Raw genomic sequence first — 27,361 nt, 5'->3', positions numbered from 1 at the left:
AGTATGTTGATCACGCGCAAAATTGTGATCCTTTCCAATATATATATATATATATATATATATATATATATATATATATATATATATATATATATATATATATATATATATTTTTTTTTTTTTTTTTTTTTTTTTTCATACTATTCGCCATTTCCCGCGATAGCGAGGTAGCGTTAAGAACAGAGGACTGGGCCTTTGAGGGAATATCCTCACCTGGCCCCCTTCTCTGTTCCTTCTTTTGGAAAATTAAAAAAAAACGAGAGGGGAGGATTTCCAGCCCCCCGCTCCCTTCCCTTTTAGTCGCCTTCTACGACACGCAGGGAATACGTGGGAAGTATTCTTTCTCCCCTATCCCCAGGGATAATATATATATATATATATATATATATATATATATATATATATATATATATATATATATATATATATATATATATATATATATATATGGTACATATATACAAGGATGAGAGACGGGGCGACACTAGTGCAAGACTTCCCCCCCTCCACACACACCCTATCCTGTATGAGTGTATGTATTTATATGTGTGTGTGTGTACGCATACGTAAAAGTCTTATGTAGTGAAATGGTCTGCCAGAGAGCGGGTCATCCACTACGCTGACTATCACTTCATGACCCCTGACCCCCCACACACGCTGCAGTGATACCAACTCTCCCAATAATCCGGGGAAATGGTGCGTTGGCAACGTTGTACCCCCCTAGCTTCCCTTACTCCCCCCCCCCCCCCCACACCCTCCTTAGAAATAACCCTGGTAAAGAAAATGGAGTATCGAACACCCCTCTCCCCCCTCCTTAAGAAACCCCCACGGTAATGAAAATGGAGTATCGAACACCCCTCTCCCCCCTCCTTAAGAAACCCCCACGGTAATGAAAATGGAGTATCGAACACCCACCCACACCCTAAAAAAAAAAAAAAAACTTGGTAAAGAAAATGGAATATCGTGCCCCGACTGCCATGTTAATTGTCCGGGTGATTAGGTAATCACGCCCCCTCCCACGTTATCACGCCCCTCCCACGTTATCACGCCCCCTCCCACGTTATCACGCCCTCCCACGTTATCACGCCCCTCCCACGTTATCACGCCCCCTCCCACGTTATCACGCCCCTCCCACGTTATCACGCCCCCTCCCACGTTATCACGCCCCCTCCCACGTTATCACGCCCCTCCCACGTTATCACGCCCCTCCCACGTTATCACGCCCCCTCCCACGTTATCACGCCCCTCCCACGTTATCACGCCCCCTCCCACGTTATCACGCCCCTCCCACGTTATCACGCCCCCTCCCACGTTATCACGCCCCCTCCCACGTTATCACGCCCCCTCCCACGTTATCACGCCCCCTCCCACGTTATCACGCCCCCTCCCACGTTATCACGCCCCCTCCCACGTTATCACGCCCCTCCCACGTTACGTTAATGACGGTGGAAGTGAGCGGTGGCCAGCGTCGGTACGTGTATTGTATTCTTATTTGTATGTGATTACAACGAGGTCATGTAGGGGTTAGTTCACGTGATATGGGGTTAAGGGAAGGAGGAGGGGGAAATGATTCGTGTCTTGCTTCTCTCTCTCTCTCTCTCTCTCTCTCTCTCTCTCTCTCTCTCTCTCTCTCTCTCTCTCTCTCTCTCTCTCTCTCTCTCTCTCTCGTGTGGGTCATTGAATGTGGGCTAGTGGCTAGGCCCACCCTCGGGAGGGGGGGGGGGGGGAAAGGTCATTCAACTCAGCAGTAGTAACAACATCATTATCATTTTCTCGGGCCCAGATCTACCTACCTTCCCTCACCTCCAAACCGCTCTCCTCCAGCTGTAACGTGTAACCTTGCTAAACCATAATACAGCTTATCTGTCACCCCCCCAAAAAAGTTATTTGTACTCCGGCTAATTCCCTTAGTACAAGCGATCTGCCAAACAACTCATCCGTTGTACGATGAAAATCTCTAAAAGTCAACTAAATTCTTAATCCAACTTTACGTAAATCTGTTCTCCATCTAATCTGTAATCCTTCTAATCCCGTAACTCGGTTTTAATCGCTCGTGTAATCCTGGTCACATTTGAGACTGTAATCGTATTGATCTGGGAACATCTGATCCCTCACACAGGCTAACAAGCGCCCGGTGAGGGGGAGGGAGGAAGGTAGGGAAGGGCGCTTCCCCATCACCATTAGGCAGAGAGGGACGACCTCCACCTCAACTAATGGTGTCAGATGGCTGGTAAATGGCTGGTATCGTCCCATTACATTCAGTGGGTAAGGAGGCGCAGCGATGATGGATAATGGTGATAAATAACCATTGTCTTATCAGATGTGGCTCATGATAATGGCCGGATGATGGAACGTCCATTATCATCACAACTGCGGATGATAACATCCATTATCTCTCACCCGCCCGCCCGCCAACCCATCCCTCCCTCCCCATTAGCCCCCGTCTGGAGCTTCGCCCATTACTCCCATCAGAGGAGAAGGCTTGACAACCCCCCCCCCCCCCCAGCCCCATCATCGGGATGGGGATGTCGCCCTTGAATCCCATTCGGCGTTCCCAGAGGACCGCTGTTCTGTACCGAGTGTCCCACTTCCTTATGTCCCAGTAGCGGACACACACACACCCACACCCTCGCCATCATCTCTTCCATTTGATCTGGGGTTTATATCAATAGACGGGACGGTACAAGAGGAAGAGGAGGAGGAGGAGGAGGAGGTGCATTTGGTACGGCAGATGCGAAGGACGGGAGGAGGAGGAAGAGGAGGAGGAGGAAGAGGAGGAGGAGGGAGGAGGGGTATTTAGGTACGGCAGATGCGAAGGACGGGAGGAGGAGGAGGAGGAGGAGGAGGGGTATTACGCACGGCAAATGCGTTTCTGTCTCCCGTCTCTGGAGGGGGGCTGGGTGTGCCAGAGCAGTTTTGAAAGATCAGGAGGAGCGTAGCGAAGGTGGATCTCAGTAGCTCAGCGAGGAGGAGTGGGTGTTTAGGATGCTACGGTGCGGTACAGTTAAAGCAACGGGATGGAGGTATTGCTGGTCCATTGCTGCTGCTTTCTCGACTCTACTACCTCAATAATGGTGCTTCAACATTGCTGCCTGAGCATTGCTCCACCAATAATGCTGCCTCGACACTGGTGCTTCAACAGTGATATATACCGAACACAAGTGCCACAGTAATGATGCTCCACCACTTGTTACTACCCCAGTGATGGTTCTCCATCACTGGTGCCACAACAGTGATGCCCTCCACACATGATAGTAAGGAGGAACACAGAGACAGAGAAGGAGAATGACTCTCCCTCAACAAAGGCTATCTCAAAATTTCTCAAGAGTATCTGTAGACGGTCCATATCCATAATAAGAAATGCAACCTTAGGAAATAATGGACAGAATGATATCTGTGAAACACCTCACAAGAATACTAGTGACCCAGGACAAGACCATTCACCATGTATTGTGAAGGTACAACCAGGGTGATGCTGCCAGATGAAGGCGAGAAACATACTTCCCAAAGATTAATCAGGTCCTGATGATGATAGATTGTAATTGTAAACATACACATTAGACATATCTACATTAAGGTGGAGATAATGAGTAATATGCACACAACTTCTACGTGTGGACAACAAAGTATTCCGAATCTAAATGTCACTAAGTACACTAGAGGCAGAGGGGCAGATACACCATTAATATTAGAGTTTATGTTTGTGTATAATAGCACGGTACATCTGGTTATAGTGAGCACACGGGGAACGTGAACATGTCGTGCCGGAGGCCGTTGGTTCGTGAGGAGATGATAACGGGGAGCAGAGAGGAAACCTGGTGACACATACACGAAATATGAATATGGGAATTAAGAGAGATTTTTAGCGGAGGGGAGGAACCTGAGACATGGAAATCCACAGTCAAACTCTAGAAGATTGTTATGAAGTTTGCCATAATGTATTTGCGAGGGGTTCGAACGAGGGTACCCCTACCAAGAAAGTTAGACTGAAGGTTCAGGAAGAGAGAGAGAGAGAGACAGAGAGAGAGAGAGAGAGAGAGAGAGAGAGAGAGAGAGAGAGAGAGACAGAGAGAGAGAGAGAGAGAGAGAGAGAGAAGCATCCGATTCGACAAAAGATATCAATAAACAAAAGAATATTAAGGGATGATATATATAGATGATATAGGCGGCACTACAGTCAGTCAACCAGCAGTTGTAAAGTGTGATGATGTGAGGTATAGATAGACGACCAGGTAAGGAAAATGGAGGAAAAAATCACGAAATACTGTGGACAGATGAAAATCCATAATTGTTCCATTTATTTCTCTGGAATCAACTGCTCGTGAAGGAAATGATATCATCAGACTGAGGCTTCAGAGGGAAGGGTTGTTCACGACGATGATGGAAAGATATGCGAGGAACTGAAGAATAAGTTCTAAAGTGTATACACAGTGGAGGACACTAAGACCCCAACACCAGTGGGGTGGGCTGGGGAGAAGGGCTTGGAAAGTATTGAAGTGGTTTTGGAAGGACGTAAGTAAACTGTCAAAAGACCGTAGTCCCCCATATATCACATGGTCCTTAATGGTGGTACTTCTGATGGAGGTAGCTGGAATTGGTGTCAGAAAAACCACTGGGAGAGGACGTAGTGCTAATGGATGGGAAGAGAGCAGATACGGTGCGTGTCTGTAGGAATGAAAATCTGAGGATTGCTCTGAACTGTAGATCGGTATCCGTGGCAAATGTGGTGTGGTGCACCACTGTACAAGATGATCAGAAAGCAAGTGGATGACTGTTTTCAAAGAAGCATGAACCCGACAGTCGTTCATAACGATGTCGTAGACTTTAACAAGAGAGTGAGTTCTAGCTTAGGCCGATTTGATGGACTCTGCGGTCATGGACTGTCGAAAAGCATTTGACGTGGTGCCACACAGTAGGCTCATAAAGAAGCGAAATTGACAGTCAGTTACGAGGGAGAGATTCCTTCAGGTAGATTGAATATGACCTTAATGGAAAGGGAACAGAGGTGCACTTGGCACTTGCCAGATGTGTATTTTATCTTTAAGTGAGATGATGTAACCAGTGGCGTGCCGCAGGGTTTGGCCTTGGCCCATTGCTGTTTTTTGGGTGATGTAAATGACTTGCTAGGTGGACTGGACTCATACCTGAATCTGTTTTCGAGAACTGATAGTTTTTGCCCACCGTGGCACAGAGGTCAGAGGCCATAGTTTTTGCCCACCGTGGCATAGAGGTCAGAGGCCATAGTTTTTGCCCACCGTGGCACAGAGAAGAGTAAAGGGAGACATGAACAGTTCTTGGTGGGACGAAACGAAAGATTAACTGCAGGTCAAGGAATTAATCAAGAAACTTACTTGTCAGAAAAGATGTAAAGAAATACATGGGGGGAAAAAAGCATCAAAGTTGAGAATGAATGAAACAAGCTTAAACACTTTAATGAAGTTGAATGAAGTTGTATAATGATGGAGAAAGTCCAAGAGTGGGAGGGGGGGGGGGGTCTTCAAGAGAGTGAGGGGCCCGTATTGTACAGACAGGTGATTACTGGTGCCACAGCACTGGTGGTGCCCCAACATTGATGCTCCATCGCTAGTGGCTTAATATTGGTGCTCCAACACTAGTACCCCAACACTAGTGCTCAACACTAGTACTCCAGCACTTGGTGCTCCAACACTAGTACTCCAGCATTGGTGCTCCATCACTAGTACCCCAACATTGGTACTCCAACACTAGTTGCCCCAACGCTGGTGCTCCAACACTTATACCCCAAAACTGGTGCTCCAACACTTGAGCCCCAGCGCTGGTGCTCCAGCACTGGTGCTCCAGCACTAGTACCCTACCACAGGTGTTCCGACACTAGAACCCCTAACACTAGTACCCCAACACTTGGCCCCCAACACTTGTGCCCCCAACACTGGTGCCCCAACACACAGGTCTACTCACCGACTGGTTGGCGGGGTCGTGGACGGTACAGTCCAGCGTGGCGACAGAGCCGAGGTGGACGCTGAGGGAGGAGTTGGGCGTGGCGAAGTGTGGCTCCCTCACCTCCTGCTTGGTCTCTGGCTCCTCCCCCTCCTCCTCCTCCCCTTCCTCCCCCTCCTCCAGCGTGGTGGCAGGGGACCCGCTGGGGGACTTGGAGGTGAAGGACGTGAAGGGCACTGAGGATGGGGGCGATGAAGGGGTCGTCGTGAGGGGATGGGAGGAAGGGAGTGGGGTAGAGGCGGGCGGTGAGGGGAGGGTGAAGTAGTTGAGGGGCTGGAGGGTCAGCGTGGGTAGAGTCTCCGGCCTCACCCCACCTGCAGGGGGGGGGGACACAACAACAAACTCGCTTACTATAGGCCTCCGATAGATAGATAGATTGATAGATAGATGTACTAAGATAGATGCATAGTTCTCTCTCTCTCTCTCTCTCTCTCTCTCTCTCTCTCTCTCTCTCTCTCTCTCTCTCTCTCTCTCTCTCTCTCTCTCTCTCTCTCTCTCTGTACAGTCATTATAATGATAATAGCAATCATTGATAATCATCATCATGAACTCACGACCCATTATTTTTTATTCTTTTTTTAATGAACGCCAAACTAGACGCTACGGCAGATCCCACTGTGGCGGGCTTGGAGCGGTCAGCCTGGGGCTAGGAATGGAAAGAGAAAGTCCCCTTGCATCAGACACACTCGGATGGCAGATGGTGAGGTTGACACCCTCCGTGTGGGGTGATGGGGTTGTCCTGCCGTCATGCAACGCTGACACCAAGTGGTTGATGTGTTCTGGTCGTTAACACCAAGTGGTTGATGTGCTCTGGTCGTTAACACCAAGTGGTTGATGTGCTCTGGTAGTTAACATCAAGTGGTAGTGGCGTTGATGTACGCTGAACCCTAAGAGCCATTCGCCAGGAGGCCATTTATAATAAGGATGAGGAGGCATGAGAGGGGCGCGTCTTGGGCACCTGTGGAACGCTAGAGTTTTAAGGGACTGGAACATGGAATGACGCCCCCCTCGGAGATGACGGTTTTAAGGGACTGGAACGCGGAATGAAACTCCTCCGACACCGATGTTTTGATGGTAATGTTGGTCAACATTTCATGGCTGACCGGGGTCGAAACCCTGTGGTTGAAGTGGACAGTGAGAGCCACAGAGGAGGAGGTCCAACATGTCTCTCCAGCTTGTGTTGGATGAAGGACTTGGCACCTGACGAGGCAGTGGATGGTGGAAGACACCTTCACATCCCCACGCTGATGAGGAGGATCTACGGGGGGACCTGACGTGTCTCTGTAACGCTAAGTAACGACAGGCATTTCACCGAGGAAGGTACTGGGTCAGGCGTGACTGAGATGGGCCTGGTTCTATGGACATCGTTATCTGGGAGAGACAGGAAGCCTTCCCGTCCATGGAGGTCCGTGGAGAAATTGACGGGTGGACAGACACACATGATCCCTGTGGAGTTTCATAGCTCAGTCAACGCCACAAGTGGAGTGCCCTTTGTATTGAGGTTATTGAAGCGACTGGCTACTTCCAGACCATGTGTTGACTCTTAGTGTGTGTGTGTGTGTGTGTGTGTGTGTGTGTCTGTGTGTGTGTGTGTCTTGTGTGTGTGTGTGTGTGTGTGTGTCTTGTGTGTGTGTGTGTGTGTGTGTGTGTGTCTGTCTGTCTGTCTGTGTGTGTGTGGAAGCAAACGTCATAGTATAAGAGCAACTCATTAGTTGACCACGAACCCCACACCCCACTAAGGCCTCGCACCTGTGCTACTACAGTACCACACACACACACACACACACACACACACACACACACACACACACACACACACACAGCTGACCCTCAACGCCTGACCCTCGGGTTCTCTACCCCTCCCCTCACGTCGTCGTAAAAATGAGACTCCAATTTCCCCTCAGCGTGTCCCAGAGCCAACGATCCCCCTAGAGGGGAAACACTCTGTCCTCTCACAGTCTTTTTCCATTTAACAGTTAATTCTGAAAATTCTAAGGTTATTAAAAATCTCAAAGTAGCTTTCAAAAAAAAAAAAAAAGAACTGGTGAAGGATATTGGAAAAGTTTTTTCCTATTTTCTTCTTTTTTTTTTTTTTTTCTTTTGGACGGCTGAGGGAGAGGAAGTTTCCAGCCCTCCCGGTACCCGCTGGGAAAGCGAAGTCGCTGAAGGCCTGGCACGGCGCAGGCATCTTACACCATCCCTTTCCCTCCCTTCCTTCCTTCCTTCCATCCCTCGGCCACGACCATCAGCACACACTCAAGAGCAACGCTGGAGTTACAACGCGAATTTCTCTCACAAGAACACGTGATGCTCTTATCTGGCTCTGACCTTCCAAAGTGGCTGGCCATTTCTTTATTTTTTTTTTTTTTTTGGTTTTATCGTGTCTTTTGTCAGAGGTTCGACACGAGGAGCTCAGGGATCGGTGTATATATATATATATATATATATATATATATATATATATATATATATATATATATATATATATATTATTCTATTTTATTTATTTATTTTTTTGCTTTGTTGATGTCTCCCGCGTTAGCGAGGTAGCGCAAGGAAACAGACGAAAGAATGGCCAAACCCACCCACATATACATACACATGTATATATATATATATATATATATATATATATATATATATATATATATATATATATATATATATATATATATATATATTCCTATGAGTCCTATATATATACATTCCTTTTTATCCACTGGGAAATGAAACACGATAAGTTCCCAAGTGCACTTTTGTGTCATAATCACATCATCAGGGGAGACACGAGAGAGAAATATAACAGTCAGTTGATACACAACGAAGAGACGTAGCTAGGACGCCATTTGGTAAACAAGTGCGGCCGAGTCTGGCAAACAAGCGTGATCGTAAGATTTTTTATGTTGGAGCAGAAAGGGAACTGTTGTTTGCTCTCTCTCTCTCTCTCTCTCTCTCTCTCTCTCTCTCTCTCTCTCTCTCTCTCTCTCTCTCTCTCCTCCCGTGCCCATCGCCCGTCGTGCCAGCCGTCCGTCCTAACCGTTAGTAGCACAAGTATACTGACGCCACAAAGGTATTATCCCTCACCATGACTGCTGCTGCTGCTGGTGTTTGGTGTTGGCGGCTCAGCTGACGAACGAGTGGGGGAGAGAAATGTTGTTAACGCCGGCCACATACGGTGATGGCTTCCCCCCCCCATGATGGTGTTCCTGTGGCTGTGAAGGCCAGAGCGTAAAGGCTGTCCAGCTGGAACATCTGTGGTACTGGAAGGCCACGCTGGAACGTCTGGTACTGGAACGTAAGCACGTCAAGATGCGACATCTGTTACTCGAACGTGACGCTGGAATGTCTGGTACTGGAACGTAACGCTGGAATGTCTTACTGGAACGTAACGCTGGAATGTCTGGTACTGGAACGTAACGCTGGAATGTCTTACTGGAACGTAACGCTGGAATGTCTTACTGGAACGTAACGCTGGAATGTCTGGTACTGGAACGTAACGCTGGAATGTCTTACTGGAACGTAACGCTGGAATGTCTGTTACTGGAGCGTAACGCTGTTACATCTGTTACTGGAACGTTAGTGTTATCTCCTGTTGTTCGTATTTCTAACCTTCGAGAGTCACTTTATCTCCTCCTGTGGGTCCATGATACCATTACCTGCATACGACACAGTGCTGTGTTCCAAGACACAGAAATGCTAGACACATGATCCAGTACATTATTTTGGTCACTTCAGTACGATGACGCCCTCCTGGGTATGAAGGCGATCGTTGAGGACGGTGACTGCCCTGGGTACGATAGCTTCGGCACGATAATTTCGTCGTGGGTACGATAGCGGCGTCCTCATAGGACGGTGACTGCCCTGGGTACGATGCCTTCGGTACGATGATTTCCTCGTGGGTACGAGGACGTCCTCAGAAAACGGGGGTGGCTGCCCTGGGTACGATAATATACACCTGGGTATAATGGCGTCCGGACGCTACGGTGGATATGCACGACACATAGCAGTGAGAAGTGATGAATGTGAACCCACTCTACACCTGGGAGTGTATCCTGGTAGAGGTGGCGAGTGCATAGGGCTAGAGACACGGGTTCGAGGCCCGCCACGGCACCATGTCGCTCGTATGCCAGTCAGAATGTTCTTGTTAGACACTCAGAGCTCACGCTGGGTGGCGATAGGAGGACAATCTTCCGTCTGGCGCTCTGGTGTTCTGTCTCCCTCTAATGTTGACGGGTTCCTGGCCTCCCATAAGGGGTCCTGCTCAGCCTCCTCTCCTTCCGTCTCTTCGACAGGTCCTCCTCCCGTCCTCCTCCTCCTCCTCCTCCTCCTCCTCCTCACCACTGAAGTCTCCTCTCTTCCCGCCTCTTCCTTCCCTCCCTCTCCCATCCTCCCTCCCGCTCTCACTACGCTCAAACGTCATCCATTTGCCTCTCCCAACCTCAACACACGCTTAACACTCTCTCTCCCCTACACGCCTCCCTTACTCCCCACCCGCGCGCCTACTAACACTCTCTCTCTCTCTCTCTCTCTCTCTCTCTCTCTCTCTCTCTCTCTCTCTCTCTCTCTCTCTCTCTCTCTCTCTCTCTCCAACGCGTCCATCAACTCGAGCCTCTACCCAGGTCTGGCCACGCCCCTTCCCTCACGCCAGGGGGTCTCCACACGCCCCACACACACACACGGACCTCCCAGCCCCCACGCCCTCCCGCGCCCTCCTGGGTAATTTATGCAGACAGCTCACTCACGCCTGACCTACGTCATCCAGACAATGACACTCGACAACAGAGTGAGGGGAAAAATATGAAAGAAAAAAAGATATCAGAAAATAAAGAAAAACTCCAGATATCTTAATTGGATTAACCTCCTTTCTATCACCAGCGCCCCGTTTTTTGTTGCTCGTGAGATTATTCTTTTTTTATCTTTTTTTTTTTTTGAAAGGAAATGACTTATTTCTCAAAAGGCTTTGCTGCTTAAAATTCATGAAAAGGACGATTGTAATCTGAAGATTCCTTTATCGTCTTTTGCCATATTATTTTTTCCCGTTTTCTTTTTCAAATTCCATTTTTTTTTTTTTTTTGCACAAGAGAAATGACACCGAGATAAAATGAATGAGTAATTAAAGGTTTTTATGATTTATCTGTTGGTACCAGCGATATGGGTAGGACCCAGGGAGGGACGTATCCTTGTAGCTACGGGATCCTAAGACGGGATACTGCCCAACTTGTAGCTACGGGATCCTAAGACGGGATACTGCCCAACTTGTGGCTACGGGATCCTAAGACAGGATACTGCCCAACTTGTGTCTTCGGGCTCCTAAGACAGGATACTGCCCAACTTGTGGCTACGGGCTCCTAAGACAGGATACCGCCCAACTTGGGAGCCAGCCCGTAACACTCACCGAGGCTCTGTCTTGTGTGTTTCAGGGTCCTGTTACTACCTGCAGCCATGCGTATTGCATTTGTTTTTGTGGGTTTTTTCTTATCCTAAGTTCGTCCACATCTCCTCAATAGTATTTATTTTTTAATGTTGGTTGAGATGGAACTTGAAACAAAATGTCCCAGTCCATGCCATCGCATCAATATATATATATATATATATATATATATATATATATATATATATATATATATATATATATATATATATATATATATATCAAGATAATCATATTAATATGATACTGTCTTGCCTCAACTTATGGAAGATTTTACCAGGCATAGATTATCATTCATAGATTACCATGCATAGATTATCATGCATATTCCATTATCTTCTTTTTGAAGTTTATAGTTCAATTACTTTCAGTCTCGTGCGATGGTTGATGTGTTTCGTCCCCTTATTTTTGTTTCATGGATTACTTTTAAATTCCATTTTGTTTGATCACTTCCAGAGTGTTACATAGCAATATTCTGTTCACCATCTTTTACATACACTGTCCGTCTTTATTTGCCATTCATAAATCATTTGATTAATTATTACGTCATTTTCATTACCTGACTCACTAGGACAGTATATATAATATGGTCTTTCAATATCAACTTTGACATTGAAATCCTTTTCTATGTTCATCCCTTGTGAAATGTCAGTGGTATATTACGAATCCTCTTAATGATACACTGTCTCATCTTTTTGCATCTATTTCTTCGTTGTCCGCTCGTAGCATTTTCCTGACCCTGGCAATACCTGCAAAGCATCAGTTATATATTTCATTCTTTATCTGTATGTGTAATAACAGTGTCATAAATAATGTTGAAGATAAATGACACCCGCTTGCGTCAAACCTCATAAGATATTCTCTGTCAGTACGTGGCTCCGTTTTTTACCACTTTGAATATTCGGTTTTGACAGATTTTCCTCCGTCTATCTTTCTCGTTTGCATTTTAAACAACGCTTGGCTCCTTTCTCTATAACACGTTTTTATATATTTCGTAATTCATCATGTATCATACCGAACAAGAGAGAGAAAAACAGAATCATTTGTGCTTAATTGCATATATATATATATATATATATATATATATATATATATATATATATATATATATATATATATATATATATATATATATATTATCTCTGGGGATAGGGGAGAAAGAATACTTCCCACATATTCCCTGCGTGTCGTAGAAGGCGACTAAAAGGGGAGGGAGCGGGGGGCTGGAAATCCTCCCCTCTCATTTTTTTTTTTTTTTTTTTCCAAAGGAAGGAACAGTGAAGGGGGCCACGTGAGGATATTCTGTCAAAGGCCCAGTCCTCTGTTCTTAACGCTACCGTCGCTAATGCGGGAAATGGCGAATAGTATAAATATATATATATATATATATATATATATATATATATATATATATATATATATATATATATATATATATATATACATGTGTAATTGTCGTAAGCTAATAATGGACTCTGTTTACAATTTACCCGGCAAAAATCCACGTCGGCTTATACGTGTGGGTGTTGCGATAGTCTTTTTTTTATTCTTTTATTTTATTCTAATTCTTTCAGAGACGTGTATGACATGTGGGTGTCAAGATTAAGTCATCTATGATGGTGTTTGGATGGAGGTTAGGATTCCTCCTTTGTGCCTCGGTGATGCACGGTCTCCCTTGGGCGAAATACCCGCATTGGCTCCTGCACTCGGCTAGGCTTTGTCCCTTGCAGTAACATCGTTAGCTTTGTTATTGTCTCTTTGTCTCATTAAGGAAAACGGATGGAATTCCAGGCCTTCCTGGTGTTGAGTCTCTCTCTCTCTCTCTCTCTCTCTCTCTCTCTCTCTCTCTCTCTCTCTCTCTCTCTCTCTCTCTCTCTCTCTCTCTCTCTCTCTCTTTGGTAGTCAGTCTATTGTTTCCCTGGTATCAGTTTCTGTCACTTTGACGCCCGTAATGGTATACTGATCTCGTTCGTGTATCGTATCTCGTCATCTGGCGTTTGTTTATGAACTGAATATTGACTTACGTTGAGCATTAGCGTCTGCTGTGTATATTTCTCAGGATCGTTTTCTTTTTGAGTCTAAAAGAAAAGTTCTGTCTTAGCTATTACGTTCTTCCCAGTGTTGCCGTCGTATGGCACCATTATTCCTGGATTGTGTTCTATGTTATGTGTTCAATCCTTGTTCAATCTGTTCTTTTCGGTGATATTTCCTTAATGGCCTTCTCATCGTTTCGTATTTCTTCTTCACATTGCTATATTCTCAATCTGTTCCTGCACCGTTTTCTGTGTCTTGTGATTACCTCCCTTCCTTTTCACATTGTGTGCGTTGTTATTAATTGTAATTAAACTGTTTCAGTTGCTATTAAAGAGGAATATTGTCTTGGCCCTTGTGTCACTGTCTGTTCAAAATATAATTCCTTCTGATATGTTCATTCCAATTTAGTCAGGGTGCTGCCGTTTTCTATACCTGAATCATATTATTTTTATCAGAATAATTAGGAGGTTTTACCTCCAAAATTTATACGATCTCAATGTAATTCTATTATTTACTCCTTGCTCTGTGAAGTGTGCCATATTATATGCAGGGTCAGTCTTATTACATATCTTGCGTGTAGTTTGTTTATCCAAAGGTGATTAAATGTTTCGTGTATATAATCATAAACCTTTTCAGTTTGCTCACGTCCACCCCTCGATCCGTTTTCTTACTGTTTGAAATTCAGATCTGCAGCCATTTTCGGATTCTCGTGTGTGTATCCCCCCAAGGTCCATGAAATAAAAGTCGAAGTTTCTCGATTGATACATCTATCGGTTTAGGTTGGTCAAAAATCTTCCAATATACTTTCATTAAAATTTCGTCGGATTGAACTGGCTTAGTCTTGAGTGTGTGTCACTATCCATCAGTCTGTCTACCTGTAGTTGATCGTTATCATTCGTTCCCTTCTTTCCTTGTGGTTTATTTTTGTTCAAATCTCCTGTGTCTATGTCGAAGTCCTCCACCTTGCTAAGCTGAACTTATCCACTGAGGAAAAGTTTCCAAAGGTTCTTACCTTTGTTTTCTTCGAGCCACGTCTTTTGTCAAGATAAAAAGAACATCTCATTAATATCTTTAATGTATGCATTAGGATATTTAATCACAAGGATCCCCTCATTCGTGTATATTATCTTAAAAGTTTTATGACCTATTTTTGTGAGGTTTCCTCACCTATTTTTGTGGGGTTTTCTGGCCTATTTTCTGAGTTTTTGTGCCTATTTTACTGGTTTTATTGCCTATTTTACTGAGGTCTTCTTCCTTATTTTACTGTTTTCTTCACTATTTCACTGAGGTTTTCTTGCCTATTTTACTGAGGTTTTCTTCCCTATTTCACTAAGGTTTTTCTTCCCTATTTTACCGTCTTTTTGTTTGTAACTTTCCTGTGTCTGACCTTCAGTCGTCGCACCGACAGAAGCTGGGTGGCTTCAGCAACATTTCCAGTGACGACGATGCTGGTAAAAGAAAATGAAATGTGAAATATGAGATAATTTGTATCGTCAGTGCTGCTGGTGTTGACGTAGGCTCAAGAAAAAGGGACTTTTGTCATATCGTTTTCTTATGTCATTTCACTGTACACGTACCCATGTTTGTTCTGTTCTTCATTATCCATACGTTTGTTCACTCTGTTCTTCATTATCCATATGGTCATTTTGGTTCCCTTCTTCTTCTTCTGTCTCCTGTCTCATTTATCATCAGCCATTCACCTCATCCCATATTCATTATTTCCACAATCTCTTTCGTTGTCGACCTGCTTCCGTCTTTCCTCTTACCTCTGACCCCACCCCCATTTCTAATGAACTTCTATGATCACCGGACTATGTCAATATGTACAACCATCACCCGATTCTCATTCATTATATTTGTCCAAGGCTCCTGGGTGCATAGAATCGTATTTATCCCGCCTCCTTCAGCCTTTGGCGCGATGACTTTCAGCGTAATGCGTTTTAACCCGTGAAGGGAAGATTGTGTGTTTGTTCACGTGTCGACACATTTGTATCTCCCCTTGAGATGGTGTTTACATACCGTTACCACCACCACCACTTCCCTCCAGTCTGGTCCAGAAGACATGCCTGACTTCATCTCAGTATTTGGCATTCGATTCTCCTTCCCCCTCTCTTTTTGATACCTTTTACTTTGAGATGATCTTTTATCATTTATTCTTTGACATTCTCGTATCTTCGTTATTATGACTGGTACCGATATTTCTCTCGGGTTCATCATAACCTTTCCCATTCCTGTGTGCGTTTGGCCACTATTATCATTTCCTTCGCCGTTCACTGTGTATTTCCCTCCCATCTTCCCTCGCCAGCTATCTCCATTGTCTCCTTATCATGTGGTTCAGTGATCACCTCCCTTTATACTGCGCACGTCACACAGCCAGATTAATCGCATTTCCCCTTGTCAGATCCCTCTACAGTGAGGCAGGCAGTCATGCGTGCCAAACCCACATCTGATGCTGTTGATTGTGGGGGGTTCATGTTCATATTTACTTTATACACACACACACACACACACACACACACACACACACACACACACACACACACACACACACCAGCCATGGAGTCTACATATATTTGAAAAAACAAGTTTCCACGTTCGCACTGAAAATATCACCAACTTATTCCCTCTCTTTTCATATATTTTTTACTGTAACTGATTTGGATGGGAGGATGTATTCCATGTTGACTCTGTGCATATTTTGTTTTCACGAACCATATGATCTTGATCTTACGAACCATATGCTCTTGTTCTTATTCCTATCTAGCATTTTACAGTTGCTATCTTCGACTGTCTCTCTCTGCTTCCTGGGGTTGTACCATCTTATCAGTCTAGCTACCCTACCGCCCCTAGCGGCATTCGCTGATAACAAAACACTAATACGTGATTCGCATAGGTTTGCTTTGTCCCAGCTGTGAATCGCATTGTTTTGATTGTTATTCAAAATTATGTTGGACGTTGGATTTCCTATGTGATCCCATACATACACCTTACACGAACAGTTTCCGTCACCTGTGTTTGTTTACATTTAAAAAGGCGTCGGATCACCTCCTCTGTATCATCGAAGTCTTTTAAATAAACAATTGAGCATTTCAGGTTTATGAATCGTCTCTGAAGTTTAGGCTCTGATATTTTCAACACTTCCAATTTTATCAACACTCCTTTTTTCCCCCACTACATTTCTGCTTGTCTTAACTGTGATGAATGGGGTTTGGCTGACGAGAATTCAGACGCTGTTGTGATGTTCCTACGCTCACACGGTTCATGTTTTCGTTCGAATGCTTTCGTTAGGCCGGACAGATTTCCCGCGTTGTATTAAGTCACCACAACTTTACGTTCCTGCAGATGGATTTTGGTTTGGATGTACTTATTCATATCAGGAGTTTTTGACAAACTTTTTTGTTGTTTTCTGTGAAGCAATTGCAGCTTACACCTACACGCGACGAAGCTGAACGAGAGGGGGAGAGAGATGTATATAAATAGGTTGCTGACATAAGCTGGGATATATATATATATATATATATATATATATATATATATATATATATATATATATATATATATATATATATATATATATATCCCTGGAGACAGGGGAGAAAGAATACTTCCCACGTATTCCCTGCGTGTCGTAGAAGGCGACTAAAAGGGGAGGGAGCGGAGGGTGCTGGAAATCCTCCCCTCCAGTTTTTAATTTTCCAAAAGAAGGAACAGAGAAGGAGGGCCAAGTGAGGATATTCCCCCTAATGCTCACTCCTCCGTTCTTAACGCTACCTTGCTAACTTTTTTTCCCTATTCTTTTCGTGGCGGCCGACACGTCAAGTGCAGTTAACGTGACCCTATCACGGCGTTCGCGGGTTCGAACCTCTCTCTCTCTCTCTCTCTCTCTCTCTCTCTCTCTCTCTCTCTCTCTCTCTCTCTCTCTCTCTCTCTCTCTCTCTCTCTCTCTCTCTCCACACACACACACACACACCACATACACAAGGCCAGACCAGAGCCTCCCACAGTGAGGGGCGTGAAGGCGTTGGACACAGCAGAAGGAGTGGACTCACCCACAGTGGCCAGCAGCAGCAACACCAGGAGATGCCCCACCGACGCCCGACACATCCTACGCGTCGATCCTGCAAAAAAAGGAAGAGAAAAGAGTCAATCCGATTTGATGCGTATGAAGTGTGGTGGTTCGTAGCCGGAGTGGAGTGGGGGAGAGGCACCCCCCGAGACCTGAATGGTCAAGTGGGCTGCAGTGACCTTCAACATCCACTGACGTTATGTAAACACTGTGTGTCGTCACCTCAGGGTGTGATAGATGAAGTGACGCTTGGACGTCCGCTCTACTGAACATTATGTGCGTGTTTGTGTGTGTGTGTATGTGTGTGTGTTTTATCCCTTAGGATAGGGGAGAAAGAATACTTCCCACGTATTCCCTGCGTGTCATAGAAGGCGACTAAAAGGGGGAGGGAGCTGGAGGCTGGAAATCCTCCCCTTCTGTTTTACTTTCCCAAAAGAAGGAACAGATAAGGGGGCCAAGTGAGGAGTTTCCCCGTCTAAGGCTCGGTCCTCTGTTCTTAACGATACCTCGCTAAGGCGGGAAATGGCGAATGTGTGTGTGTGTGTGTGTGTGTGTGTGTATGTGTGTGTGTGTGTGTGTGTGTGTGTGTATGTGTGTGTGTGTGTGTGTGTGTATGTGTGTGTGTGTGTGTGTGTGTGTGATAAGGTCCCTGAGACACATCAGGCCACACCAGAGCACAGATGTGTACACGACACAGCCCACAGGCGTTGTACCAGCTGCGATCACATCCTGCCCTCCATCCACCGAGACACAGTAGTACGACTGAACGTAAAGTTACGTCCCGCCTCGCTCGTCGACGCTTCACACGTAAAGACGGACGACAACAACAGACGAAAGAAGACGATAATATGCGACGACAATATTATTTCCCCATTTTTACTCCGTGCCCCAAAACGTGGTATGTCAGCACATGGCGCTCTCTGTCCCTTCCCCCCCAGGAGCGGGAGGAGGATGGTGGGTAGTGTCCAGCGCTGGTGGGTGCAGGATCCGGCAGGGGGCCTCCATCACAGCTGGTGAGCAATATCGTCCACCTCAGCACAGCCGGTCACCCCCCCCCCCTCCTCCTCCCCCCAATCCCCTTTACACTATGCCTCTTTGCTGGGCGAGTCGCCTGTCAAAACCCATTTTTGGTCCGTGGACACACTTGACTGATGTCCGCTTGTGGTTCTCTCTCGGGGTCAAAAGAGCATTTAGATACGTGTGTGTGTGTGTGTGTGTGTGTGTGTGTGTGTGTGTGTGTGTGTGTGTGTGTTCCCAAGGGTCCACGGGGAAAATGAAACACTTATCGTGTTTCATTTTCCTTTTCCTCTGTGGAATCTTAGGAATATACTTGATCACGCGCAGAATTGTGATCCTTTCCGAGATATATATATATATATATATATATATATATATATATATATATATATATATATATATATATATATATATATATATATTATATAAATTATATATATATGAATACCTATGACTCCTAGGGGAAATGAAACACGATAAGTTCCCAGGTGTATTTTCGTGTAATAATCATATCATCATATGTATACGTACATATATATGTATATATATTTTTTTGTATGATTACCCCATGACCAGTCTCTCTCTATATATATACACAAGAGTCCTGCTGTTACCCAAGGCTGCGTTACATCCAGTAGCAGGGAAATATAGACTCCTTTGGATACATTTTGCACCCAGCACTTCACACTTACACTCAGCCCTCATGGCCAGCCTCACGCCTGCATGGCTTATGAGTCCCACGAACAGACCCACTCACAGACCAAGCCTCCCACTTACAGACCCACTCACAGACCAAGCCTCCCACTTACAGACCCACTCACAGACCAAGCCTCCCACTTACAGACCCACTCACAGACCAAGCCTCCCACTTACAGACCCACTCACAGACCAAGCATTCCACCTACAGACCCACTCACAGACCAAGCCTCCCACTTACAGACCAAGCCTCCCACTTACAAACATTTCCCTTCCATAGCAAAACGTCCCATGTAAGCTCCCAGTGGCGTGTCGGAACTACTTCACAATAGTCCTGGTAAGGGATTAAACTCTCCAACCTGAACGTAATACCACTCAGAAGGGTATGGAACCCTCCTCCTCCTCGTCTTATAGTAGTCCCAAACCTTTAATCACTCGGTAGAACATTAAACACACCCGCCTTAAGTAGCTGGAAACCTTAGGAAAGACCTGATGGAACTCCTATCTCCTCCCTCCTTCCCTTCCTCTCCCTCTCTCCCTCCCTCTCCCTCCCTCTCCCTCCTTCTCCCTCCCTCATCCGAGGCATCAAAATGGACGGGGGGCGGGGGAGTGACAATCGACATGCTAGGTAGCGTCGGAGCTCACCAAAGGGAACCTTTTAAACCCAAGGTTCCATTTACATCGGATCGGATCACATATGCAAATGGGTTTTAATCTGCCTCAAAACCTTTGGCGTGCCTCAGAGGGTCGCCCCCGCGGGATGGTGGATCATCCAGCGGTGAGGGGGTGGGTGGAGGTGAGCATCCATCACCACCCCTCAACCCCCACATCCCATGGAAATACGTGCGGTGTGTGTGTGTGTGTGCGGTGTGTGTGTGTGTGTGTAGGTGTGTGTGTGTGTGTGTGTGTGTGTGTGTGTGTGTGTGTGTGTGTGTGTGTGTGTGTGTGTGTGTGTGTGTGCACGTAGGTCGGCAGGGAGGCTGTCGGACCCCGTTACTGTCTTGTGTTGGAAGGGGGAGGACGGGTGGGTCGTTGTCGTCTTCTTGCCGGGCAATCTTCTCTCTCTCTCTCTCTCTCTCTCTCTCTCTCTCTCTCTCTCTCTCTCTCTCTCTCTCTCTCTCTCTCTCTCTCTCTCTCTCATGATGATTTACGAGGGCACACTGTGTGTGTGTGTGTGTGTGTGTGTGTGTGTGTGTTGCCCGGCCCCTTCCTTCCTTCCTTCCTTTCACAGCGCACGTAACCATAACTGAAACTGTTGATGTCAGCAAGCGTGGTGGTGGTGCTGAGGTCCCAGCTCTCTCGTCTGGGTAGGATGGCCGCGCTATCTTCCTCACATCAGAAACTGGCGGCGCCGTGTGATATGGTCTTTGCTAGGGTGTAAGTCTTATGATATGGCCCGTGCCAGGATGCAAGTCTTATGATATGGCCCGTGCCAGGATGCACTCTTATGATATGGCCCGTGTTAGGATGCAAGTCTTATGATATGGCCCGTGCCAGGATGCAACTCTTATGATATGGCCCGTGTTAGGATGCAAGTCTTATTCCTAGGATGCAAGTCTTATGATATGGCTTTTGCTAGGGTGCTAGGATGCAAGACTTATGGCCCGTGCTAGGATGCAAGTCGTAATATGGCCCGTGCTAGGATGCACGTCTTATGGCCCGTGCTAGGATGCCAGGACGAGTGTAGAAGCTGGCGAGGTCTTTCTTGAGGCGCTGGGGGTGAGTGGCTGGCTCCACCCTGAACGTGTTATCTCCGGTCAGGGGACATCCCCACCACGAGACACAGACACGGGCAGGAGTGACGACGGACGGGTCAAGGCCAGACAGGGATTTATTGAGGCCATGGGCGGGGGGCGCATGGCGCTGTATCCCGCTGTATTGCTGTCATCTACCGGCTCATAGCGGGTCACGCCCTTGTAATGGTCTGCTGTTGGAGGAGGAGAGAGATGTGTGTCCACCGTCTCCAGCTGACAAAGAGTCGCTGAGGACATCTGTGACACAGAGACGGTTGTGGACAAAGAGTCGCTGAAGACACAGAGCCGGTTGTCCAGGGAGGATGTGTCCTCTCTCTCTCTCTCTCTCTCTCTCTCTCTCTCTCTCTCTCTCTCTCTCTCTCTCTCTCTCTCTCTCTCTCTCTCTCTCTCTCTCATTCTTTCCGTCATGAATATTCCGAATATCTGATGGGAATTGTACGTCTGTGCCTACCAAAGATTCGCCTCCCTCCGTCAACACAGTTGGGACGTTCAGCAGAATATTTCATTTCTGTACAGCGATCATGATGAAGATGAAGGGTATGGTTCACGTCCTGCCAGGAGGAAGGGCCTTGTGGCTGTCTGCTTGACTTTCTCTCTCTCTGCAGCCCTAGTCCTGTCTGAAGCCGTGGCCCTGTCTGTAGGCCTGGCCCTGTCTGCAGGCCTGGCCCTAGGTGCATTTCCAACTCTGCCTACGGTCTTGGCCCTGCATGTACGTCTGGCCCCCAGCAGGAGGCTTGGCCGACGTGCACACGTCTGTGTTCTACCATGAGGACCACAGGAAGGGCGGGGCGTGCTGGTGTGACGCAGGCTGAGCCATGAGAGGCCGCTGTGGGGCCAGGCTGGTCGGGTCTGGACTTACGGAAAGATGATCATGTGAGCAGCACCAGCTGGGCCTCTCTGATGTGTGGACCTCTGCTTACACTCACAGTCACACACGCCCACACGCCGGATAACTTCCTTCCTTCCTTCTTTCCTCCCTTCCTTTCTTCACTCCTTCCCTTCTTCCTTCATTCATTCATTTATTCACTCGTTCATTCATTCATTGTTCCCTTCCATCCTTCCTTCCTTCCCTCCTTCCTTCCTTCCTTCCTTCCTTCCTTCCTTCAACAGTGGCAATGAGAGATAAGTTTTTCCTCGTCCACATCAAAGACGTACCCACGAGGGGAAGAAATCTTTCCTCCTGATCAATTGGGTCTGAGAAAAGTGTAAAATATTTGGCCAACTTTCTCTTTTTTCAACCAGTCTATCTGACGTCTTTTCAAATCTAATTCCTTCTATTAGTAAATTAGACAATTAGCGAGCTTAGTAATCTGCATGCGCCTTCCTTGGCCATCTAATTTCATATTGATTGGAATGAGATGGAATTTGGGTTGATCCCGCGCGCTCTGTCTAATGTGTGGTAATAAGGGTGTATGAGGCAATCCGTCCATGTCTCCCTGGAATGGTCGACCGGGGGATAGGCAATGGAAGATCTTCATTAACTTCACTCCTCCTGGGGTACATGTGATGATAACAACATTATCTCACTCTCCTCATATCTATGTTATCTGACGCACTGATATGGACATATATACGTATGTGTTTCACTGGTCGAGCTGGTATAACTAAGGGTGTGTTACCACTCGCTGACATGGCTCAGCACACAAGAGATTAAACGACCTCCACAATTCCTGCCATGAAATAATCAGTACCTACGTGCTCCCTCCGCCAGCACCTGAACCCCTGGATACAAATCCCAGGATACATAGACTAACCAACACATTTCCAACCCTTTTCTATGTGCAGCCTTCAACGCTACCATCCTGCCGTGTCTCATTACTTACACCTCGAGATGAACTACTCATAGACCAGTTGCCCCCTGTCAGAATCCTCATCCACTGCAATCATCCTGTCAGATTCTCATTTCACCACTTCCCACACCATTGCCTCACCCGACTTCACTTTTTGCACACCAACACTGGATACAAGGACCACCTGGCACTCTCTACGTAGACTTCCCTCCGACAGCCAGCCTCTCCATTCTCATTACACTTCACCTAACCTCACCAACTCACACAACCAACCAAATGTTATACACCACCTTCGGCAAAGTAGATTGGTGAGCATATACATTAGTAAGTGTCTTGCTTAATTTCATGTTCCGGCGCCTGGTTATTAAATTCGTATATCTTTCGAAGAGCTGTTCACTGTCTCCGTCATCGCTCTGGTTTAAAATCTTAAAAGCCATGATCGGGTCACACCTCATTTTTCTCTCTACCATAACGGGCAAATCTAGGGTCCCTAACCTTTCTCTGTAACTGAAGTCCCTTGATTCTAGAATCATAATTGTTTCCCTCCTCTGGACCTTCTTTATAAGCTCTTTGTTCTTATTAAGGTGCTCTCTCTCTCTCTCTCTCTCTCTCTCTCTCTCTCTCTCTCTCTCTCTCTCTCTCTCTCTCTCCCTCGGCTTATTTCGTACTACATGATATTCATATTGAGGCGTTCTTTCTCTGTGTTCCATCCTCATAACTTTACACGTACTCGGGCTGAACCTCATTAGGCATGTATCAGACCAACTTTGGACTTTGGTCTTGGTCCCCTTGTAAGTTGATGCAATCCTCGTCGCCCTTTTCACTTCCCTCGTGACCTTTGCAGACGTATGCAGGAAGGTGTCCATACCTTTTAGCGGGTCATACACAGTGATCAAGAAGAACGGTGACAGGAAAGAAACCTACGGAACTCCACTGATGACCTCAACCTGCTTCGAGAAGGCTGCTTTAACAGTGTTCCCACCCACAAAGATGATCTTTGATCCATAGAGAGGGTCCAAGGTGTATTCCTGCCTGGTGATCCAGCTTCTTGATTTGCCTCCAGTGTGTTGCAGTGTCAGGGCGTGGGTGGTGGAGAGGGAGGGTGTGGTGACCAGAAGTGGAGGGCGTGGTAGTGGTGAGGCAGGGTGGGGTGGCCAGAAAGGGAGGGCGTAGTGGTGGTGGTGGAGAGGCAGGGTGCGGTGGCCAGAAAGGGAGGGCGTGGTGGTGGAGAGGCAGGGTGCGGTGGCCAGAAAGGGAGGGCGTGGTGGTGGTGGTGAGGTAGGGTGTGGTGGCCAATAGATGAGAGAGTGTCGGTGGTAAGGGATGGTGTGGTAGCCCTCTGCAGGAGCGAGCGGGTGTGGTCCCAACGGGCCTGAACCTGCTACATAGTCTGGCATATTAACGCTGATTCTCTCTTAGAACTCTGTGGACGTATATTACCCACGACCTCCTGCCCCTAAGACCCCCCGTGTTGTCTCGCACTTGTGTCATTCGTCCTCGCCACGAAGTCGCTCCTTTAAGTTCTCATTACTTTCTCCAGCACCTCACAGAGCACACACGTCAGAGGGAGGCCCACTCGTCTGTAGGCTCAACGCCGCTTCGCCTCCCCGTGTCTCCTCTCTTATTGATACGTATGGCGCTTCTTGCCCTTTGCCACTCCCTCGGCACTTCGATTTTCTCCAGCCACATCTTGAGAACACTGTTCCAAGCGGATTATCCAGCGTATCTGCCTCCTCTCCCCTCCACACACACACACACACACACACACACACACACACACACACACACATGTTCGGCGCGTGTGGTGAAATGTCATCAGGAGGCTGGTATGGGTCTAGAACTCTCTCGTGTTCTGTTAATGTCTTCGTCTTATTATCTCGTGGTCTTCTAAGTCTTCCTCTCCATTCCATGTCACTGGCGTCGAGGCTGCCGCTGTGAATGGTCGCTCCTCCCGCTGTCTATGTAGTGTTGAACAAGTTCTTCATTTGCTCACGTCGTCGCGAAGGTGTGTGAAGATGAAACTGACAGACTCAAGGCTTTGAAGTATAGTTTACATGTCACATCTCTGTCTGTCTATGTATTTATCTATCTATCTATCCATCCATCTATCTATCTATCTATCTATCTATCTATTTATCTATCTATATATATATATATATATATATATATATATATATATATATATATATATATATATATATATATATATATATATATATATATATATATATATATATATATGTGTGTGTGTGTGTGTGTACCTCTTTTGAGGTTTTATCATTGTCAATGGATGAAAAGGAGTAAAGTCTTGTCGTGAACCATATTGCTTGAAAGGAATCCATCATTCCCCTGCTCCTGCTGGGAGCGCAGCCTGGAAGCTACGGGAAGCTTCGTGAAAGGAGTCTTGGAATCGTAAAATTGAAGATTATCGCGAAAGCCACTGAAGAAAATCCACTCCCACCGCACACGCCTGTTGGACGTCCTGAAAAATTCGTTTACGTTCAAGAATAAACATATAAGAAGAAGGAAGAAAAAATCAGAATATTACCATTTACGTCTGCAAACAGTTTAATACATTTTCCCTGTGTCCTCAACCTCGCTGTCCTAGGACTGGGAGTGTGGGTGAGTGTCCACACAGGGCCTGTGTGGGAGTGTGGGGTTGGGGAGGTGGGTCTCCGGAGTCCCTCGGTGATCATACTGTCCGATGCGCAGATGGTAGATGGGGGGCGTGCGAGAGGAGGAGGTCGGTGTCAGCCGGCGCTCGACTGATTTTGTGGCTCGCTAAACGACACTGTGTACTCTCGTGAGTGCCACCGGGCGAATCAGATTTGCACCACTGACGGATTTCTATTTGAGATATGTTAAAAGGAACTTCAACAGCGCACAGAGAGAGAGAGAGAGAGAGAGAGAGAGAGAGAGAGAGAGAGAGAGAGAGAGAGAGAGAGAGAGAGAGAGAGAGAGAGAGAGAGAGAGAGAGAGAGAGAGAGAGAGAGACAGACAGACAGACAGACAGACAGAGACAGACAGAGACGAGAGAGAGAGAGATTTCAGCGAAGAGAGATTGACCTACCATATTGTTGTTGTTCATTACAAGCGAACACGTCCAATAGGACGTCGACCTAATGCCGTTTTAGGACATATTGGACACGTCTGCCACCTCTGGGCTGCAGGATGGGGCGCTGACGAGTCCAACCTGACCTCAGCTCCACATCCGGACGACAACGGTCTCGCTTGGCCCAGCTTAGTGTATTTGGTGATGGATTTTCTATATTCCTACCTCGTTTGATATTGCTCCTCTGTGTTTCCTCAAATGTAAGTTTTTCAATATTTCTGTTTCCGTATTTTGTATTGTTTATTTGTTTAGTTTTTAGTGTTTTCTCTTACGTTTATGTGCTACGTACAGTGTTTTTCCGAGTGTTTTTATATCTTGTCTGCGTTTTACATATCATTTCCAAGTTTTGAAATGTAGAATTTTTCCTTTTTTGTAGATTCCTGATGATACCTCTGTGAAGGCGAAAGCTTGACTGAAATATATATATATATATATATATATATATATATATATATATATATATATATATATATATATATATATATATATATATATATATATATATATACATCCAAAACTCTTGATTCTTTTAATCTGTGATATAATGTTGCACGTTTGGCCAAAACTGTAATTGGGAAAACGCCAGGAGCGGGTTGGCAGGGCTGAGAAATCCCTGGGAAAACAATTATCGGCCGGAGTGTAGTGAATAAGAAATTTAATTAAGACGTGACTGAGGACGAGTCTTTACTGGGAGTCCCCGGACATAAAACAGACAGGTCTGTAGCGGTGCTGGAATTAGAATCTGGTCCGGGAAATGGTGTCTAAACTTATCTCGTAGCTTAGAGGCTTTTTAATAAGGAAAAATGAAGGCCTGGATCATAACCCATCAGCTGGGTGATGGAGGAGGCTGTAATGATGGTTGGATAAGCAGATGAGTGTGAGTGATAGCAGCCAGTCGACTGTGGAGGGCTGTGGTGGTGTGTGGAGGGCTGTGGTGGTGTGTGGAGGGCTGTGGTGGTGTGTGGAGGGTGTGGTGGTGTGTGGAGGGCTGTGGTGGTGTGTGGAGGGTGTGGTGGTGTGTGGAGGGCTGTGGTGGTGTGTGGAGGGCTGTGGTGGTGTGTGGAGGGCTGTGGTGGTGTGTGGAGGGTGTGGTGGTGTGTGGAGGGCTGTGGTGGTGTGTGGAGGGTGTGGTGGTGTGTGGAGGGCTGTGGTGGTGTGTGGAGGGCTGTGGTGGTGTGTGGAGGGTGTGGTGGTGTGTTGAGGGTGTGGTGGTGTGTGGCGGGTGTGGTGGTGTGTGGAGGGTGTGGTGGTGTGTGTAGGCCGTGGTGGTGTGTGGAGGCTGTGGTGGTGTGTGGAGGCTGTGATGGTGTTGTGGAGGGTGTGGTGGTGTTGTGGAGGCTGTGGTGGTGTGTGGAGGGCTGTGATGGTGTTGTGGAGGCTGTGGTGGTGTGTGGAGGCTGTGGTGGTGTGTGGAGGCTGTGGTGGTGTGTGGAGGGCTGTGATGGTGTTGTGGAGGCTGTGGTGGAGTGTGGAGGGCTGTGATGG

At 46.6% G+C, this 27,361-nt stretch overlaps 1 protein-coding gene across 1 annotated transcript in view; it reads right to left on the bottom strand.

The window, feature by feature from the left end:
• The window catches only part of LOC139750761 (uncharacterized), an 80,702-nt gene that overhangs the window by 27,664 nt on the left and 25,677 nt on the right, over positions 1 to 27,361 (bottom strand). Inside the window, exons 2-3 of the mRNA XM_071665476.1 lie at positions 17,491 to 17,559; positions 5,938 to 6,290 (exon numbers count right to left, since the gene is read on the bottom strand). Of these exons, the coding sequence (XP_071521577.1) occupies positions 5,938 to 6,290; positions 17,491 to 17,545 (408 nt within the window). The 5' untranslated portion in view covers positions 17,546 to 17,559. The remainder of the gene's footprint in view (positions 1 to 5,937; positions 6,291 to 17,490; positions 17,560 to 27,361) is intronic.

Source organism: Panulirus ornatus, chromosome 10, assembly GCF_036320965.1.
Source record: "Panulirus ornatus isolate Po-2019 chromosome 10, ASM3632096v1, whole genome shotgun sequence".
In the NCBI taxonomy this organism is placed as follows: Eukaryota; Metazoa; Arthropoda; class Malacostraca; order Decapoda; family Palinuridae; genus Panulirus; species Panulirus ornatus.
This window is presented reverse-complemented; position numbering and strand designations above follow the sequence as displayed.